General features: G+C 41.4%; 1 protein-coding gene and 1 long non-coding RNA gene across 2 annotated transcripts in view; one reads left to right on the forward strand and one right to left on the reverse strand.

Moving 5' to 3' along the window:
- The window catches only part of LOC146072440 (uncharacterized), a 168814-nt gene extending 149357 nt beyond the window's left edge, over positions 1 to 19457 (forward strand). Inside the window, exon 4 of the long non-coding RNA XR_014473128.1 lies at positions 19372 to 19457. This is a non-coding gene — a long non-coding RNA (uncharacterized LOC146072440). The remainder of the gene's footprint in view (positions 1 to 19371) is intronic.
- Positions 12216 to 16966, reverse strand: GPR85 (G protein-coupled receptor 85). Its single transcript, XM_083182757.1, has 2 exons — positions 16438 to 16966; positions 12216 to 15041 (listed from the first exon to the last, which is right to left on the reverse strand). Exon 2 carries the CDS (start codon positions 14865 to 14867, stop codon positions 13755 to 13757), a length of 1113 nt encoding a protein of 370 aa, XP_083038883.1. The 5' UTR covers positions 14868 to 15041; positions 16438 to 16966; the 3' UTR covers positions 12216 to 13754.
- Positions 19458 to 22174: the final 2717 nt, after the last annotated feature.

Here is a 22174-nt window from a genome sequence, read left to right on the forward strand (position 1 = left end):
GCCAAGATCACTCAGTACAATTTAGTTTTTAAATGAATGTACGAATGCTTTAATTGAATACTTCCTGTTTCTGGAACAGATTGCAATATTGAAATATTGTGCTACATACCACTGATGTGTATCATCAGAAAAAACACTAATTCCATCAAGAACACCCACCAAACTTAAAATTACATTTTTGGGGTGGAAATTACCATGCTGCCATTTGCTCATACCAGAGGTTGGGCTACATGGAGTAAAAAAATAAACACTATATTTATGATTGTGAAGGTTTATAGAAGATGTTGCCCATAGCAATCAATCATATTCCAGCTACTATCGTTTAGAAGGTGCTAAATAAATCATAAGTAAAATCTAATTGGCTGCTATGGGCAACATCTCCATTAGTTCCACCGCAACTCAGGAAGTGATTGAACCCATTTCAAAATTGTATAAAATGGAAAAACTGCTAATTTATCCAAACTAAGAAAATCACTACCAATCTTGTAGGTACTTCTAACTTTAGGTGAGTACCAACACCATGCAGTTGCAGTAATACATTGACAAACTTAACGGTAGGTTCACACTAGAAAGATCTTGGCATGATATATTGCTTCCAGCTAAATCAGAACAACATAGTCTGTTCTCGGAATTGCAAACTTCTGAGGAACGTATGCGACGTCTTCTGGTTGGTGGTGCTGCATGCAGCATTGTACATTGTCCTGTCATCCCTATCACGCAAGTGTGTATGCGTGACGGGATGAAGAGTCCTGTCACATGTCGCATCTGCCAAAAACACATCATTCTGATGTCTACCCAAAGACTACCAAGTGTGAGGCTGCTAATATACTCCTGAAGATCTCCAGCCCAATGGTACTACTCCATAACAATTCTATACTCTGTAGTAACCCACTCTGGCTTACAAACCAGAAGGGGCATAAACATATTTAAGAGCATAGTAGGCAAGTAACACCATCTGCTCTAATATCCACATTCAGTATGCCATTGCTTACCAACAGTATAGTAACATGTAAGGATAAATGAGATGGGAAAACCTCTACACAAGCTAATTTAGGGTATTGGACACTGTTGACCAAGGGTGCTATAACTTTTATTATATTTGCACATACAATGCAATTCAATTGTACAAAGTAAAAAAATAATAATTGTGCAGTTAAGTAAAAAGAATAACAATTAAGACCTTGGAGGTGATTCAGACCCACTCATGGTGGGCCAAATTCACTCCCCTGGCCGATGTTTGGGGATTGCGCATGCACTAATATGCGCATGTGCAGCCACTGAAGTGAACACCTTTGAAGAGCATCACACTTAGGGGGCCACCTAGCGTTTCATGGATGCGGCCACAAAACAGTTGGAGCACCCATAGAAATTCCGGGCGTACCCCTGCAAACGCAGGCATGTCATGACGTCAGCGCCTGCCCCGATTTATTTGGGAAGTGTATGCTCGAAAAGTTAATCCAGGTTAATTTTTCTTTCCAGTGTTGTTTGTCTGTGAATTATTTGCTCTGATTGATACTTTAAATACTACGCCCATAAATAGGGGTCTATATAATATTCTGCACACTAAGGGGCAATTCAGCACGGATCACTAAATAGACAATTTGCAAATCAGTTAATTATCGAATGAATGCGCATGCAAACCGCAGGCTTTGCGCATACACGAGGCGAATTAGTGACAGAAAAAGCCTATGGATCCTAAATACAATCCCCTTGCAGTATGAATGACTGGAGTTTAGGGGTGATACCCCGCCCATTTTTCAGAGTGGTTGGAAAAACGCAGGCATGCCCAGGCAATTTTAAACAGGGTCTGTGACATCAGCGATGACCACTTCCACCCGGTCTCAGTCGCAAATAAGTGGAAGCTTCAGAGTTACTCACATTTGCACAGATGGCAAAAAATGTGTGTTATATCATTCGGGAATTGAGTATGGATTTGGTTATGGATTGCGATTAGCGATCCATTCGCAAAACTTTCACAATTTAGCTATGGAAGATTTCTCTTTCTGTGTCGGTGGCAGCTTACTCCTCAGTCTACTGCTAGTTCTCACATTAGCGATCTATGCTGAATTAGCCCCTAAGTGTATTGTCCATAGGTTCTTTATTTTAGGTAAACAGGGCCGGTGCTACCATCAGGCAGCTGCCTATGGGGCGGCACTAAAGGTATCCGCAGCATAATAACGCAATACTGCTGACTGTCACAGCCGAGGGAGCCACCCTGCACATACTGTACCTGCTGCTGCCTGGCCGACAGCCACAGCCTGACCTGTCTGGTGTAGTTAGCCAGCACAGCCAATGCCTACCCCCTTACCTCTGCATTTTGCAGCTCCCTCCCCCGGGACCATTCACCAATGTACAATATGTCTCAGGGTCCCTTTTCCCGTCCTTCAAGAAGCCCCACCCCCTGTATATGAGGCCAAGACCCCTTTCTTATCAGCTTCTCGTCCTGCATGGCCTGCAGCTGCCTGGGCTGACACCACAGAACTTCCATGCAAGCATAGGTAAGTATTATATTTGTGAAGGAGTAGGTATTTTATTTATTATCTGAGGGGTTGGGGTGTATATTTATATTACCTGTAGAGATGGAGTGTGTTATATTGTCTGTGTGGGTGTATTACCATTATGTGGTTGTATAGTTTTATTTTATTTTTTTATTCTCTGAACTCCAATAATGAAATATCTGCAGCCAGTGTCCTAAATGTAAAATCATATCCTATCAGTGGCAGCCTATACCTTTTCTGGGAGGGGGCTGCCTCTGGCCATTATGCAGGCACCTCTTGCAGCCTATGGGTGAAAATCGCCACTGTATCCTATCATATCAAAGGTGCAGACCCCCCTCCCCCAGACAGCATAATCTCCTCTCTTTCTGCTGGCAGGTCAGTGTCTCTGTATCTCAGCATCTGTATATCTGTGTGTCAGCATCAGTCTGCCCATGTGTCCATATGTCAGCATTTGTGTGTCAGTCTGTCCATCTGAGAGTCTGTCAGCGTCAGTGTGTAAGGGGTAGTGTGCATGTCTGTGTTGTCAGAAGCATGCAAGAAGTATTATTTTAATATATATTTAGTATATGTAATATACTAAGTTATATGCGAGAAGCTGAGAAGTGGATATTTGGTGGGAGGAGGGGTGGTGGTAGGTTCTGCAGGTAAATTAAGATTAGCAGCAATGACTGAAAATGGTAGAGTCTCCCTGTGGCCAAATGGTCATAAAAATGAATAATACTTGTTTGGGAGGACCTAGTAATAACAAAGGCCCTCATGTAAAATAAGGCACAATTTCACACTGAGACACCTAGCTATGGCTGCGTTTTGGTGTCAATAAGCAGAACATACTGTAAATTCTTATCCTGTACTATGCCATAAAATGTCATAAGCAACCTTTAAATAAGACCCAAAGTGTCTCTAATCGTGTGTCCACGCGGGCTGATGTGGTGGTCGTGGGGACCAGACGGGGTGCCGGCATCAGCTGGCAGGGGGGAGGGATGTCGTGGGCCATGCTGCATTCAGATAGCAGAATTAGACTGTGCTACACAGTCTATTCCTACATTTGATTCCGATGCTGCGAGGCTGCACATCGGGATTGTATCAGGGTCGGTGCTGCTTCGCACGGTGTGATTTGCACTATGTGATATGCAATTTTTCACTATATAGTGAAAATTGCACCATGCGGACACACCATAATACATCAGAGGAGATGTAGCCAGCCTTGGAGAGTGATAAAGTGGAGTAATTGGCCAGAGAAACCAACCAGCTTCTAAGGGGCATATTTACTAAAGCTTCTAAAAATGAAAAGAAGTGATGTTGCCCATAGCAACCAATCAAATTCTGTCTATCATTTTCCAGGATGCAATAGAGAAACAATAGACAGTGGGGGTTATTCTAGTTGATTTGCACAGCTGCGAATTCGCAGCCTCGCGAGTCCCCCCAGACGCCGTCTGCTGTATGCTGATACGCCCGCCCCCTTGCACGCCACATACGTTCGCACGGGGCTGTGAATGGATGTTTAACATAAACATCCATTCACAGGCTATGGGGAACACCCACATTATTTGATGGTCGCCGACCACCGAATGATGTTAAAGGTGCAAGCACATCTAAGGTTACTCTCAGGTAACCTTAGATTTACGTGCACACTCGAGAGGAAGTGGGTGGGCAGCTGGCATCCAGCGATGTCAGCTGCCTGCCCCATTACCAAAATCATAGGGTGTTCTCCATGGGAATGCCTAGTGTTTTCATGGGAATGCCCACTGCCACCCCATGGCCCTCGCCTGCAGTGTTGGGTGCATGCGCCTGGCAAACACCCTGTTCGCCGTGGCCGCATGCACCCTGCGTCTGCACATGCGCAGAAATACAACATCGGTTTCCCTGTGCGAACGTGCGGGGGATCTGAAGAGATCAGAATAAGTGCCAGTATCTGACTGGTTGCTATTAGCAACATTCTCTGTTTTAATTTTAGAAGCTTTAGTAAATTTACCCCTAACTCATATTAAACACTGTGCTACATAAACAGCAATAAGAAGTGTATTGGTTGCTGTGGGTAATGTCTCTACCCCATCTCTTGATACACTTGACAATTTTTTTTCTTTCAACTCTCAGACTGATCGTTATTTTCAGAATGAGGAATATCATTTATGAATTTATATGTTTATCAAATAATTTTCTATAAACTGTACAATAAATATGCAATATTAGTTGCAGAACAATTTTTTTTTTTCATATACTGCACATTCATATAAGAAAAATAGCTATTACTTTACTATGGAAATATATTTATGTTTCAAAATCTCTGTGCATTAAAACAGAAGGTAAATATTCATTAGTATAAATATATGTGACCTTCTGACCACAGAGAACCAGCATGGCATCTAAAATATCACACACAGACTTGTCTGACAGGCAGTCACATCCACCTTATCTATTATTCAAATGATCTGATCTTCAGTAGATGTTTCGTAATTGGCACTGCAAACCAGAAATAGCAGTTCCAGGTCTGTTCAAGAAAATGAAATCCATAGCAACAGATGCAATTTCGTCGTCCCCCTATTCATCTGAACTGCATTACGCTGCTAAAGAAGTATGTATTTTATTGGTTGCTATGGATTTCATTATTTGATACACAACCTGATCACTGTATCAAGCTTGTCAACCCTCTGTATTTTTAAAGACAACCAATTCAACCACATTCTTCCCTGCTCAAGATTGTTCTTTTTCCTGGTGTTTGTTCTAAAAACTGAAGACTGGGAGAAATGTTATCGGCCTATTAGACTTTATGTAACTTCAGCAATGTCAGATTACCTATTGGTAATGTTGTACTTTGTTGCAGTTAGGGTAAAACACCACTATGGGAGCTGCTGCAAATGACTAGGTAAATACTGTAAGGTGATCAATTCATCCTCGGAAATATTTGCCGTTTTCACGTAGAATAGATTGAATTTGCATTCAATCTATTCAATGTTCTTCCCCCCCCCCGCCCCCCCCACATTCCGAAAGTAGGAAAAGACGTTGATTGGTGGAAAACGCAGAAACAGACTATTTTGCAAATTTAGCATCCATTTCCGTGAATGCAGATTCAGCTTTTCAAAGAGCCGAATCTACAGCGGTAAATCCCCCCAGGATTGAATAGGTTGCTGGCCGACATTTTCAGGTACTGGAAATATCAGCCAGCATTGAATATCCACTATAGGGTTATGTTTACTTAAGTGTGGGTTCTTAGTGGTGAAAGTTTGGGTTTTTTAAAGTGGACATGTTGCCCATTGCAACCAATAGGATTCTAGCTATTATTGTCTAGAAGTTGCTAGATAAATGTTAACTAGAATCTGATCTCCACCTCTAGAAACCCCCATAATGTATACTGATGAATACATTGTGTGAGCAAATCATAGACAGCAGAGTGGCAATCAGCACTATGCATTAGTCATGGACATGTTTTTCTTACTTATTATAGCTCTGTAAACGTGTTTTTCATGCATTGTAAAAACCCACTCACATCAGTCATGCTACAGCCATAATCTTCTGTAACACCCATTCTGTGCATTGGTGTTTGTCTCCAAATTATCAGCCATCATGTCCCTGACATTCTCTAGTAACAGATAGGTTTTGCTCTGAATGGTAAACTTTGTGCACTATATGGGTGTGGTTGGACGGGCCGAAAGTCAGTATACCGACATCGAAATCCTAACTGCCAGTATTCCAACAGGGGAGCGGTTGCAAAGAAGCCCCTTGCTTGCTCGCCATTCTGCGCTCGCCACAGGTTCTTTATGGGAGTCGTGAACCCCCATAAGAGAGAATAGTCTCTGTCAGTGGGGATCCTGACTGTCAGCATTTAAACAGTCGGGATTCCGATGTTGGTATACTGATCGTTGGGATCCTGTCTATCGGGCCGTCATCTAGCCCCCGCACTATATGGCAGCTTCTTGAAATACAATTTTTTTTTACAGTACCTGCACAATTCAAAATAACTTAAAGAATAATAAATATAACAAATGACTTTACGGAAAAACATAGAGAATCTATCTGACTTACAGATGCAGTTGTTCTTATCTAGCCGGACCTCGGCGTGGCATTCACCAACGCCCGCAAGTGAATGTGGTGTGCGTGCACCTGAGACGCTCACATGCAGCATTCACGTCAATGGATGCGCAAGAGTGTGAGACACCTGCGTGTCCAAGTGCGTCGGATGCCAGAAATGTATCACTGACGAAGCCGATGAGGATGGCTGCATCTATATTTCTCAATTAAAATGAGATCTTAGTATAATTATCCCATAGATGAAATGCTGAAAATTGGCCTGGCTACAAAAGTCGTGAACATTTTAACATTATTCTGTTTTTTGGTAGAAGTTGTATGACTTGGTATACCAACTTTCCCAGCACTACAGAGATTAATGGTGCCTTATAAGTAAATGATGATCATAATTATCATCAGTTTATTTTTAACCTGCCTGTTTTGCAGCTCTGAACAGAAAGAGAAAAATTAAAAACAGCATAAAACCAATAATACAAAGAGACATGAATATACATGCCACAGTTGAACATCAAGACAGGACATGTATACATCAGGTATTATAATCATACAATTCAAATTCTGTGCATTTCATATATTATGTAATTATCATACAGTTAGAGATAGCAGAAAGAATGGACAGTGAGTGAATGGGTAGATGTGGGGGTACATAAATGAGACATAGGACCAAATTCAATTAGCCCTGTCTGTTAATTCCAGTTCCTTTTTCACCAGAGACTCTTTTTAAACACTGCTAGCGTGTTAATGGTCGCTCATACAAAGAATTTGTGATAGACCTATGCAGCACCCATTAATATGCTAGTTATCAGGGATTCTATATCAAGCCTACTCAGGCTAAAAAGAAATCCCCTGTCAAGTGCAGTCTGCTATTTGAATAGCCCCATGGGATCAATCAGCCTGCAGAAAATTACTGTGGCTAATTGAATTCCCTCCCTTAGGCAGAATGAAATTCTCCTAAGCCCCGTACACACGGGGGAGATATATTGCTCAGCCATATATTGCTAGCAATATATGGCTGAGCAATATATTGCTCAGTTTCTCCTTTTCATCAGCGACCAGAGATGGTCGCTGATGAAAGGGAACCTCTGCTGGCGGTGCCGCAGAGGAAATCAGCTGGTCGCAGGAGCGGTTAGAACGGAGCTGAAAACGGGAGCGCGCATCCGGCGATTTATCGCCGGGGCACACTTCTGTCACTGGCAATATGGTCGCCTGCGACCATATTTCCAGCTATTTCAGCCCCTATCGCCCCCGTGTGTACACAGCTCTACAGTATTGCTGGTCCCTGTTGAGAAAGCAGCTAAACTTAAAGCAGAAATTAGTTTCACAGTACAAACAAGTTGGTTTTGCCTTAAAACTGATTACTACTTTAAATCTACTGCCGATATCACAAAAATGCGCCAAAACTAGTAATTAATATACTTTTTTAGTTTAGACCATTGGCTACATAGGGCCCTGCTTTTAAGTACTTACAGAGGGAGAAGGCAGGTGGAGACCCTAGGAATTGGTAGAACAAGTGCAGATACGATGAGTGTTAAGAGATGTGTCTTTGAAGTGAATGTAAGCATTGGTGAAACTTGGAGTAGTGTAAGTTGGGGAAGACAATGTCAGATGGAGTAGGGTTTGGGAAAAATCTTGAATATGGAAGTAAGTATGAGGTGGATACCATGGGATAGGAGAGACATGGGTCTGAAGAAGTCAGAGGATTGAGGAGTAATGTATCTCAAGAGAAGGCCAGATATGTAGTGGTGGGGAACTGTTGAGGGCTGGTATAGATTAGGAGCCAGGTTAGGTATTTAGTGGTGTTGCAGAGGTGGAGCAGTGGGAAAGATAGATATTGCGCTAGTATTTAATTTAGATACACATATAGAAATGTGCCACAGAAAAGCAGGAGAGGTGAGGCAGCTTTGAGTAACATGCATGGCATACTAGTTTACGTTATTTCCATACAAGTTTTTAGACCTTGGAATTCTGGGAGTTGTGTTTTTTTGTCCCACTTAATCAGACAACATATCATTCAATCAGACACCTGTTAAATATGGCACATAGCATAACAGTGATGTATAATGTATGTAGGTCAACCAACTGTGTCACACTGATTAAGTCAAAATTAGTGTGCAGTGCTGGATATAATATTTTTTGGCAACACATGTCTCTGGGATTGGCTGTGCTTGTGTTAAAGTAAAACAGATGCACTGACCATGAGGAAAAAACGAAAACACCATTGTACGCTGCAAAAAATATAAATGATGCTGCAAGCACTGTAATTAATGAAGGGATACCTGCCTATCATGAGCCTGCAGGGTCATCCACCTTTCAGTTCAAGCAAAGTACAATTTAGAAATAATTTTGGGATTCTCTCACACAGGGTGATTCATAACTGAACCTGTCAACTTGATATATCCACCTGTCCCATTGCAGGGAGAAATACTGACCATGCATTGATGGCCTGCAGGACAGGGCCAGGAACCACTGATATTCCTCTGTACCTGTTGGCCTGCAGATGATGTTGCTACGGATAATGGATAGATGTGAAATGTAATAATAATAATAATTTTTTTTTTTCTGCACAATATAATTATTTTATCATGGTACATCTATCTTAACAGATGCATTTGTTTATTATTGACTGTGGTTATTTTTATTTTTCAAAACAAAATGGTAAAATTAGAAAAGATAGAACTTTGAAAGCATAGAGGCTACTAATTGTCCCCCCTCCCCCATTATAGCTGCCTCCTTTCCCCTTTTACCGAACTCTGTTCCTTATTAATCTTACATGCTCTACAATGTTTCCTGTTGTTGAGTATTTGCTTTCTTCAAGGCATAAACAGCATAGGGGGGTTGGCAGTGAACAAGAAAGGAACCCATCAGGTTGCTGGAAATTAACCACTACGCTCTGTTTCATGTAAGACCTTAACACTTTTGCAGGAAACAAAACCATTTGGTCTGTAAAAATAGGAAAATAAAATAATTGTGTGGCCTGGGAACACCAAAATGAGTATTTGTGTTTCTTTAAGTACAACAATGTGAACTGCTTTTTATTGTTCATCACATACCTCCCAACATGACCCTCTCCCGGAGGGACACCGTGCTCTGTTCCTGGACTTCTTTCTTAATGTATGATTGCCATCACCTGTTTCACACAGCTTAAGTGATAAGAAAGGTGCTTCACCACAGGTGATGGCAATCACACATTAAGGGATACGACCTGAAGCAGAGCAATGTGTCCCTCCTGGAGAGGGTCATGTTGTTAGGTATGCATCATGAGGGTGCATAAGCAAGCAGGGTGATAACATGTGCATGGAATCCCCCCAATAAACTAGACATACTGCTGCTATGAACAAACATTACTAGACATACATATTAAGTATAAACTGAATGCAGGTGCGGAAGTCAGCTTAGGAAATTGTGCTCTTGCCCTGGGGGGTAGGAAAGATGAAGTAAATGGTAGCAAACCCAGGCCTCTGACCTGCCAATCATAGCATATTTGTTCTGTCTCACTATTTTTTAAGACTTGAAAATATGTTGGCGCTGTGTAAACAAAAAGACAATAATAATACATAATGGCCTACATAACCGCCACTACATTGTTTTAATGTCCCTGTCATTCTTAAACACTGGCACAATCCATAATTCCGCCAACCATTTAATAGGCCTTTTATTTGATGCCTGCAATATTAAATAGGCACTTCTTAAGCAGGGTACACACCTACAGATTTATCTATCCAATCTGTCTGCTGGGAACAAAAATCTGCTAATATTTTGGCGCAAATGACAGTCAACCTTTTGCTGCCAAATATTGGAAGATAGATAAAAATGATTGTTTGGATAAATATGTTAAATTCAATGTATTTAATCATTGTGTATGAATGACCATTGTCTTTTTCAGCATTTGGGAGCAAATTTTCACTTCTAATATGCTACCATACAGATTTTTGTTCCCACCAGATAGCTCGGACAGATAAATCTGTAGGTGTGTACCCAACCTTAGTCATCTTTACTGGTATATGGAGTCTTTTTTTTTTATAATTTTTAGTTTAATATTTTAGTATTCTGTATTTTTTTAGCTTAAGTTTAAGACCTTCTCTGGATTATTTTTTTATGGAAGAACAAACCAATGATGTCAGTGCAAGTGTTGGAAATCATCCCAGTCAAATACATTGGGAGTAAACTCCTTGAAGTTGGGAAGGACGGCTTAAATAATATTTTCAAATTCCAGCTGCTGTGAGCACAGTCAAAAATAACTGTTTAATAACATAGTCATTATTAAAGGCTTTTTATAGATAATAAGAGATGGTGTTTGACCTTAGTAATGGTTTCAATTCAGTCAATGACAACTTTTAAACTTATTTAAGGAAAATTGGGTATAATCTACTCCAGAATAATGTAATTTCTGATGCTGACGGTCACCAATTCTCTGGTGCTCTTGTTCCAGGTTTTATAGTCTTACAAAAAAGGGCACCGTCCCCAGGAATCCCATGCGGTGGCATTATCTGCTGTAATATTTTTATAAAATTCATTGAGGGAATGTAATAGGCTGTGAGAGTCAAAAAGAGGGAGATTTTGTGAGAGTTCCTTTTTTTTTTAAACCGGCAATCATTTGCATGAAAAAATTAACTGAAATCTCTCATTTTCCAATTCCAATCTACTTCTTATTTATTTAGCACCCTCTAGAAGATAGTTGACAGGATCTGATTGGTTGCCCATAGCAACATCACATGTGAAGTAGAATATATATTTTAGTACATTTCCCCATATATGTTTTTAATGTGATACAATACAATGCCTGTTGAAAATTACATAACCTTTTGATTGTTGCTGCTACAACTTGCACTGAGAAAAACATCTTGCAGTATAGCTACTGGTACAGTTGCTTGTTGTAGGCATGTTTGAGTATGTTAATCAGATTGCAGGCTATACTATTGGGTAGATGTATGAAGCAGTGATAAGGGAGGAGAATTGATAACGTGCTTGTATTTTATCACCGGCCAATCAGCTACTGACTATTAAGTTACAGGCTGGGTTTAAAAAGAGCCAGTTAGGATCTGACTGGCTGGTGATAAAGTACCAGGCACTTTATCACTTCTCCTCCCTTATCACTGCTTCATACATCTACCCCTATAATGATTTTACCATTGCTACAACTTCCATTCATCCATCAGGATGTTACATAACAGCTTTAAGGCAATAGTGAAATTATTGTACATTCATTTATATGTATAAAAAAAATGTAAACATAAATAAAAAAAGAAACCATCTATGTGTTAGGTATCAGTCAAGAGTAGTATACCTTTGCAGAATGGCTAAAAAACTAACATGTCATTTAAATAATTAAAAGTCATTGGATTTGAGATTGATACCCTGTCAAACTGACAGCAAGGCAGAATCAATTGTACATACTGTACACAGAGAGAGAGAGAGAGAGAGAGAGAGAGAGAGAGACAATAATTTGTAATGAATCAGCATTGTCTCCATATTTTTTATAATGTACTGTAGCAGCGATTATAAAATTGCAAAAATGAATATTAACGGCAGTAGGGGAGTCCTATTGACCTTTTAAGAAATCAGTGCAATAAGTTGTGATTGTCTGTACAATATGTTCATTTTAAATCCACTTCCTGCTATAAAAAAAAAAAAAAAAAAACACAGCTTGCATTACATAGTATTAAAATAAATTGCCATCATCCCAGAAGGATTATTGGTCATATATAAATAAAGCAATGCACTCTAAATTGAAAATATAAAAACTGTATCCATTGTCCATTAATCATGCATTTACAGTTTGCAAACACAATAATTACTAAAAAGAGAAATCCATATTCACACTCTCACTATTACATTCCAGACCACTAAACAAAGCAGGAAAAAAAAATAAGGTTAGTTGCCGAACTGGAAAAATGTAAAATTTTATTCCAGAAAAAATTAACAAGCTACACAGGAAAAGTTTGGCAAATGCAACTTTATATTTAAATTTCACACACATCTGTATCTTAAAGAATGAAAGACTCACAGACTATAATGTTATTCTAAAATACTAAAAAGTATATGTTTTGTACAAGAATGAAAATAAAATAATTGAAACAACCAATACACCAAAATGTGCAGAAAGTATAAACAAGACCGAGCCTTCAGTATAATAAATGCTTCACAAACTGTGCAAAATATAATACTAAGGCTTTAGTCTCTCCAAGACAGCTTAAATATAAACATACTCCACTGCCTGTGGTTCTTCTGGATCAAAATATGCAGCACATCTGGGAAGCTGATCATACCCAGGCAATGTGCATACTGATTTTAGGAACAATAGGAGTTCAAAGAAAGAGGTGATTGAAACATTCTTTCATGCACTCCCAACTGACTGACCAGTTACTGATTGAATTTGTTCAATTCAAGGTTAAACAAAATGGAAGATACTAGATAACCCATTAAGGCAACATGTATTTATTCTGTATTATTATGAGTGCTCCATATGTAGATGTTTTAATACCGCAAATTGAATATTACGTTGCCAAACAGTTTGATATCTAGGTTTTATTTTAAACAAGACTTAAATCAATATTTGCCAAATAAAAGGAAAAAGAAACACAAAATACATTTAAATGCATGTTTCACTGTTAAAGAAAACCTCCTTTTTTTATAGAAAGAATATTTGAAAAAGTAGAATATAATTTTAACCAAAAATACTGCTTTGGAATGCTCCCCAAGACTGACTACAGGGTAACAAAATCTCTCAGTAAGGTAATCCAGTAATGCATGGCACATCCGTTATCAGTTACAATACTTCATTCCCACTTGTCAATCTCTGCAAACCCCAAACTGTATGAAATATTCAAAGAGTCTTTAAACTCTTAAAAGCATGTTTATTAACACATTTTACCTCAATTCAATTTATTAAGATGTCCAATGCTAACCTTTCTGGATGTTCTTGTTTATATGTGGTGATATACACAGCATTCACAGCAGTGGTTCCTAGCACCTGTCATTTCCAAGCCCTAACTTTCAACCACAGAAAAACAATAAAAACTGTGGTTCAGTCCTTTATTTCCAATAACAAACCTTCCCTGGTGGCCAGCAGGAACACTTTAGGTTAAAATAGGATTACAGGTGCGCTATGCAAAGTGTGCACAATGCTACTAACGCTCCATTCTTGATCTTCTTCTCAAGACATGGCTACAGGCCACAATTGCTTAGCAGAGAAGGATAGTGTTTCACAAGGCTAAAGATTTTGCAGATGCTCCCTCATATAACACAGTAAGGTTCCCTTGGTAACCTGGATTTTCTGCAGTAAAGAAGGGTTGTGCTGAAACAGCGCCTCAGCTCCCTGTTTGAGAAAATGCAGACAAAAGGATTGATTCCAGCTTGGGCGAAACTCATCCAGACAGCTGCTGTTAGAAATCCTCCTGGTACCACGGGACCTCTGGCAAAAACTCTCCAGTAACAAGCTACCAAGTAGGGCCCCCACAAGGTCAGGAAAAGGAATGTCATAATATAGAACATTCTACTGATTCTTTTTTCCATTTTAAATTCATCTAGAACCAGTAGCCTCCTCCTGCCTGTGGTATTTGCATTTTGCCTTATTCCAAGTAAGGTGGGTGGTGTGGGACCCCTTCCAAAGCCCGCAAGCCAATTAGCTGCTGCTTGACCGCTGGCTCCTGGACCATGAAAAGTCCAATTCTGACTTACTGCTGCTACAAACTGGACTGGCTTCATTTTCCTTCGGTCATGAACAAAAAATATCAGCTTGAGGTAGACAAGCTGTGTAGCTAGAAGGATGAGAGCAAGAAGTAACATAAATCCCAAGGAGTCGTTGGCCCTGAAGGATCGATGCTGAAATGTGCATTGGTCTTCCTCTCGAATAAAGGAGTAGGTGCCAACATCTAAAACTGGCGGAAAGGCCATAGCTACAGATAAGGTCCATACCATGCAAATGACTGCCAAGCAAGTCCAAAATGTCAACCTTTTTGTATAAAACCGATGGTGGGCTATAGCTAAGTATCTGGTAACACTTATGCAGAATAACATGAATGCCGTGTGAAAACAGGACAACACCCCAAGGAAGGCAATCACTTTGCAAGTAAGAGCCCCATAAGTCCACGTTGAGCCATTCTTCACTGAGGTGAATACAAATGGAAAACAAATAGCAGATCTCAGGATATCTGAGCAGCACAAATCCAACAGGAAGTAGTAAGGAGCTCTGTGCAAGGTTTTATCTTTGACAAGCAAGATTGAGATAAGAAGGTTACCCACCACACTGACTCCTATAATAAAGCCCAATGATGTTAGCTTCAAAAATGCTGTTAAAGGAGACACATTTTGCAGAATGTTGTCAGCTGCATGGCTATCGTTCGCCATAGATGGAGGATATATTTTATTGCTTCAGTCAAGTCTCATGGTCTATATACAAGGGCAAGCACAGGATAGATCCATACATTTTACTGCAAATGTAATCCACAAAAACAAGTGATCTTGCGTCTGGGCACACATTCTGCGCTTCCTTCCTTCTGATGTGTCATGCTGTCAAGAGATCTGAAAAAAAAAGCTATCAGTTTTCAAGCTAGCAAGTGATGATGAGAGAAAGTGCTAACATAAGAATGTTAATTTATGGAGCACAGAAAAGGAGTCACAATCGAGTACTATCATTTGTTATTAAACTTTGTATTAATTTGGCTTTACTACAAGGAACATTCGGATATTTTATTACATTAATCCATACATACATGTTCACAAATGTAGACAGATAGATAGATAAATAGATAGATAGATAGATAGATAGATAGATAGATAGATAGATAGATAGATAGATAGATAGATAGATAGAGTGCATTATACATAGCAAATAACAAAACTGAGGAATCCTTAGAGCCACCATTGTGCACAAAATAAAGATCACACCCATATATATGACACAGAATTGACATGGTCTATAAAGCCACCTCACTGCATACATGGGCATTATACAGAAATGATTATTCCTTCCAGCTTCCTTCAGATAAACAGACTGGGAAATCTCTGGCAATCACTCCAGTATTTAGTGTATTGTATTGCTTAAGACACTAATACACCCTACATTTTACAAGTCCCTAACAGTAGGATTTCCCTTTATCCTGGATAAATGTGTACACATTATTGGGGATTAAACCCTCTCTAGTTGCCATTATAGGATGATGCTTCCGTGGGAGAACAAATGAGAGTGCATCTGAGCTGGGGAGCACAGCTAACTGTACTAAGAGATGGGCTCCATTATTAATACGAATCATTGCAACTGTTACTATGCTACTCTCTGATCTCAGAGGATAAGGAGAACCTGGGTTTTAAGTCTGCATGGGGCATTCTTTTGTCTATTCATGTCTCTGTATATTAGAACACAGCAAGGAAAACATGTAATCTTTTATTCCACACTTACACATACATACTGTGTGTGAGTATATGTGTGTGTGTGTGTATACATGAGTGTGTGTAGATGTGTGTGTGTGTGTGTGTGTGTGTGTGTGTATATACACACACACACACACACACACAGATATATACACACACAAAGAGCTTACCTATGCATGTATGTATTCTCAGCATGCATGTTACATGCAGGAGAGAGTACATTGCCCCTTACCCGTGCCTTGCTCATGGGGGAACGTTCTGTATGGCCATAGAAAATGTCCCTTTGTTAGGGCTTTATCACTATCAGAGGAATGCAGCTCCCATCCCCTGAGTCTGCCTGCAACACTCCATGCTCAGACGTGTAGTACACAGTGTGATGTAGCCTTACTGCTTGTGTGATCTTATTATGCAGTTTATTAGCAGAAACACTGGGTAGAATTATGGAAAATACCGATCACCTAATGGCCATCTGCTTACACAGAATCCTACACATGCATATGAACCCATCAAAGCATCAAGCTAGGAGAGTGAGAGCGAATTGTCCTACCTGTTGTTGCTAAATATCCTGACAAGAGTATTTGTTTCCGTTGAGGCTTCTTCTTTATACAAAATGCTGATTTTTTTTCTTCTTAGGTACCTTGCCTGAGAATATAGTCAGTGGCTCAGGCGGCGCATGCGCTGTGCGGCTCCTTCAGCTGCTGGCTTCATCCTCCCCTGTCGCAGCGGCACAGTCTCTCCCAGCAACAGCAGCAGCAGCAGCCTACCGCTGTCTCACTGAGGGCACGTCAGGCGGCTTCTTGCCTACCTGCTGCTGCTATTGCAGCTCCCACAGTCATCTCATAAACACCTTGCCCATCCCAAGCCGGACAATGAGACCTGCAAGACGTGGAGTGTGCCCGCTTCCTCCGGGCTCAGGGTGCACTGTCTGTGTGGCTGTGCAGCAATGCTTGCGGATTGCAGCTGCGGATTCTGCAGCGGCTTCGCAGTGTTTACCAAAATATTTGGCTTAGAAAAGAAACGCAGACAGCCATATTTCTTAAATGTTACATTATCGACTTTGTTTCATTTGGGGGGTGGGGGGACATCAGGATTGGAAACACCCAGAGTGATGCATTATTTTCTGGAGAGCTAAGTGGGCGGAGAATGATGAGCACATTGTTACTGGGAAGATCATGGAAGCATTTGCATGCATCACCACCTCAGATAGGGAGGGATAGCAAATGATTGATAGGTCATTTATGCAATGCAAACATGTCTCTTCTTATTTTCCAATTACAATTGAGATTAAAGTAACCTTTATAGTGTGCTAGTGATACAGCATTTTATTTCTCTTTTTGGAAACAGCCTAGAAAATGACATGCCATTAATTGTTTTACCACTAGGGGTTGCTGTTCTGAATAAGGAACATACTGTATGGGTACTCCCAAATGTAGTGATTATGGACAGGTTCCAGAGATACCTGATACCCGGCTATGGCTGAAGAAGGCAAGTCTGACACACATTAATACCCCTTTACACCAAAATCCCTGGCCAGACCCTGGTCTTTGAACACAGGAGTTTCCAGGGTTGGACCCAGCTTCATACCCCATTTACACAGCACCGTGACCCAGGTCGGACCCAGGTCTGCGCTGTTTACACTGAACCTGGGTCAGCACTGCTTTTCCCTATAGATGACATTAAAATTGTCCATTTTAGGACTGATAAACTGCCAGCCAACCTTCCCTCAATGATTTAAAATAAAAATTAAAAGACATGACAAGCACATGAAAAATGTTGGTTTGTTTATTTTGTAAAATATTTTTCAAAAAGTTTTATTCATTGCTCAAGCACACATAGCGGTATAAAAGTTCAGCATCACCCATGTGCTCTCCCCAGCCCCTTCCCCTGCAGCAGTAGACCGAATCTCACATGTGCTCCCCCCAGCCCCCCCCCCCCCCCAACAAAAAAATAATGATATAAATGATACTGCATCCAATTATGATTTTGTGTGCACTGCCCGTATCCTTCCTGGCTGCTATCTTTTGCCACTGCAGCGCACTGTGGAAAGGCGTCCAGCACTTCTGGTATCCTTTCAGCACTACCCGGATGTCCCAACCTGGGTTGGGACCATTTACACCGCCCACGACCCAGGTCCAACCAGTGTTCAACCCTGGTCAGGACCTGGGTAGGAGACCAGTGTTACTGGACCTGGGTTGACCCCTTTTACACCAACGTTGACCTGGGTCCGACCTGGGTACAACCTGGGTTATTCCTTGGTGTAAAAGGGGTATTAGTTATACACAGTTAGTACAAGAAGGTCTTCTACTTCTCCAGTAATCAAGGGGCTAAGCTAACATATTAACTACTGAAATATTATGCCTGGAGTCTTTGAGAATCTGGCCATAGATTTTGGAACTTTTTCTTTTTACAGTAAATCTTAATGTAGTTGCTATAGGAACCAGTGTGTCACTACTCCTAGGTTGACATATTTTGGATGAATGAAAACTGTCAGAACAAAACAAGATGTTGATTTCAGTGGCACCATTGTTCTACTACATCTGGTTCATAGAATCCTGCTCAGTGAGGTAAAAACACATCAGGGTTTTTTAAAGTATAATTTTTCTGTGAGCTTCTATCAAATAAAATGGGGTGGCATTGGGTAAATCATAAATTGAAAAGGATCTAGGAGTTCAAATAGACAACAAACTGGGGTGTAGTGCTCAGTGTCACGCAGCAACTAAAAAGGCAAATAGGGTACTAGCCTGAATAAGATGATGTATGGAGACTAGGGACTCAAATGTAATTATGCCTCTTTATAAAGCATTGGTTAGACCGCACCTCGAGTATGGAGTACAATTCTGGGCCCCACATTACAAAAAAAGACATCATAGAACTGGAAAAAGTCCAAAGAAGAGCAACAAAATTAATAAAGGGGAGAAATTTAATTGAAATTGAGAAAGTTCGAGCAGCAACAAGAAAGAAATTGGGATCATTCCTTCTGGCTGCAATTAGAATGTACAACTGTCATGGTCTGAAGAAGACCTGCATGTTCCTAGATTCTTGAGTTATATTGTTTGGATCTTATCTTATTATGTGTGTTCTTGTTATTATGCTATTACTCTTATCTGTACTTGAACCTTGCTGTAACGATTGAAATTTCTCCATTGATTGAAATTTCTCCATTGTGAAACGAATAAAGGAATTCTATCTATTCTATCTATCTAAGCCTACTTCCACTGATGATCTGTGGTTATTTCTTGAAGAAGAATTAATGTTTTGAAAAAGAAAAAGGGTGGTCACACCAAATTTAAACTATTAGCACATCTATTTTTTTTAAAGCATTCTTAAGCCCCCATACACACTATATAATTTAAGGCCTATGCACTCTAGAACAGGGGTAGCCAACTCCAGTCCTTGAGAGCTACCAAAATTTCATGTTTTCCAGCTCACCTTGCAGGTACACAGGTGCACTGATTACTAACACATTTTAAATGATCTACAGGTGGAGGTAATTACTTTGAGGAGACAACATTGTTAGCTCTCGAGGACTGGAGTTGGCTACCCCTGCACTAGAAGATATGAAGGACCAACGATTAAGGTGAACAATTTCCCTTTTATGAAAGATGAAAGATATTGGCTAATTCGAAGGTGTGAGGATGATGGCGGGTGAGATGACAGGGGTGAAAGCGGCTGCGATGACGGGGTGAAAGCGGGTGTGGGGACAGGGGGTGAAAGCGGGTGTGGTGACAAGGGAAGTGTGGTGACGAGGTGTGAGGTGACTGCGAGCGAGAGGGGGTGAGGTGATGTTGGGCGAGATGATGGCAGACAAGAGGAGGTAGGTTACAGCGGATAAGGGGGAGGTGATAGGGGTGAGTTGATGGGGAGCAAGAGGGGGTAAGGTGATGGTGCAAAAAGGGATGAGGTGATGGGGTAAGAGGAGAGGCTATGGAGAGGAGACAGGTCTCTTTTACCAGCATCGGCTTCCTCCTGCTCACCAGCGCACGGACAAAGGGAGCTGAGCTACACGGGTCGAAGAAACGGAGCTACACAAGCCTGCCAGAATGAGGTAAATTATGTATGAGAGAGACTAAAATACTGTGGGCAACTGTTAACTGGCATGGGCATTATGTGTAAGCAGCATTACTACTGTTGGCAACTGGCCAGGGCCGGATTATAATGGAGGCACAAGGGGTCAGTGCCCCTGGGCACCCCACTAGCTAGGGGCCCCCTGTGGCTGTTTTTTTTTTTAGCTAAAGGTTTTGTGCATGGGAGTGGGGTAGTGCTGCAGCTTCACCTATCAGCCAATGTGACAATGAGTAATGGTGCAGAGCATCGGGAGCCAAGGCACACTGATTGCACAAGTGTGCAGTGCATTATTGGGAGTTGACTAAGTCCCATGACACTTTAAACCAGAGGGCAGAGGCTGAGAGCTCTAATTGGTGGAGCTCATTACATGCCCATGGAGAACAGCAGCAGCAGCTAAGTCATGGGAGGGTTTTTAATCAAAGGCAGCACTAGGACTGTGAGGTCTCCTACAGAGTAAGATGCAGAGGGACAAACACAGGCTTTTCATATGGTATGTATTTATGTGTGTGTGTGTGTATCGATATATATATATGCAGTTACCCATTGACCAAGTTTATACTGCCTTTACTCTGTGTTTTGACAGTAATATTCTCCCATGCAGTGTGCGGCCAGTAATGACAAGTGCAAGGGGGCCCCCCTGGCAAAAGTACCCCGGGCCCCCCGAAGGCTTAATCTGGCACTGCAACTGGCGAAGGCAATACGTGTATTCAACAATACTTCTGTTGGCAACTGGCATGGGCGTTACCTGTACCCAGCACTACTACTGTCAGCAACTGGCGTGGGCATTACATGTAAGAAGAGCTACCACTGTCAGCTACTGGTGTGGGTATATATGTAAGCAGCACTACTACTGTCGGCAACTGGTTTGGGCATTATGTGTAATTAGTGCTGAAACTACAGCAGCGCCGGGGAGAGAGAGAACTTCAGCGGTGGCCGAGGACACCTGTAGCAGCACCGGGGAGAGAACAACTTCAGCAGCGGATGGGAAGAGCACAACTGCTGCGGCAGCAGGCTCAGTGGAGACCTGCGGTAGTAGCGCTGCTTACATGTATGCCCACACCAGTAGCTGACAGTAGTAGCTCTTTTTACATGTAATGCCCACGCCAGTTGCCGAATGTATTAGTGCTGCGTACATGTAACGCCCATGCCAGTAGCAGACAGTAGTAGTGCTGCATAAAGGTAACGCCCATGCCAGTTGCCAACAGTAGTAACGCTGCTTACACGTAATGCCCATGCCAGGTAACAGTTCTCCACAGTATTTTAGTCTCTCTCATACATAATTTACCTCATTCTGGCAGTCCTCTGTCCTATGTAGCTCCGCTCTTTTGACCTGTGTAGCTCAGCCCCCTTTGTCCAGTTTAGCTCCACCCATTGTAACCCTATAGCTCCGTCCCCTCCGGACATTGAATCCCCGCCCCCTCTGGACCATGCAGCTCTGCTCCCTCCCACCACTGATTTCAACACAGAACCAGGCGGAGGTGTCTTTCATCCGCCGGGTCCCCTGCCTGACATCCTGGCCACAGAAGCTGCTACAGATGAAGTGACAGGAGCTGGGGAGGTGAGTTAACAGGAGTCAGGAAAGGTCCAGGCAGCAGCGACATGAGCGATATTGTCCATATTGAGCTGAATGTTTGGCCGACATCAATATCATTAATGGTGCGTGGGGGCGCACCATTCATCATAAGATATTAGGCATACATACTACAAGAAAGGGGCTTCTGAACCATATTGATGCCAATATCTTCTACTGTGCATTGGCCTTTAAAGATATCTCTCATTTTGGCTCTTCTATACGAAAGTATACCTGGCCAATAAAAACTGATTCTATGCAATATCTTCTAAAAAAATTGATTAATGTTTATGCTCAATATCGGGAACTTCGGGGTAACCTCACTGACTCATTAAGCAAATTGTCTAGTATGTCTGGGGATAAAGGCCCATACACACTAGAAGATATTGGCACCAATATCATTCGGAAAGGGGATTCTGGACAATATTGATGAGAATATCTTCAAGTGTGTATGCCTAATATTATTTATTTACAGTTTCTTATATAGCGCAGCAGTTTCTTGGAGGTAAACTTGGAGGTAAGAGGGCCCTGCTGCAAGCTTACAATGTATAGCAGCGATTTTCAACCGGTATGCCGCGGCACACTAGTGTGCCGCAGCCGCTTACCTGGTGTGCCGTGGCTGTTTTAATGTAGCTGGCCGCTTCCGTGT

This window comes from Crinia signifera, chromosome 4, assembly GCF_055691185.1.
Source record: "Crinia signifera chromosome 4, ASM5569118v1, whole genome shotgun sequence".
In the NCBI taxonomy this organism is placed as follows: domain Eukaryota; kingdom Metazoa; phylum Chordata; class Amphibia; order Anura; family Myobatrachidae; genus Crinia; species Crinia signifera.

Bases quoted from the DNA above. Each gene is read 5' to 3' on its own strand.
- GPR85 (XM_083182757.1), bottom strand. From the start codon at position 14,867: ATGGCGAACGATAGCCATGCAGCTGACAACATTCTGCAAAATGTGTCT.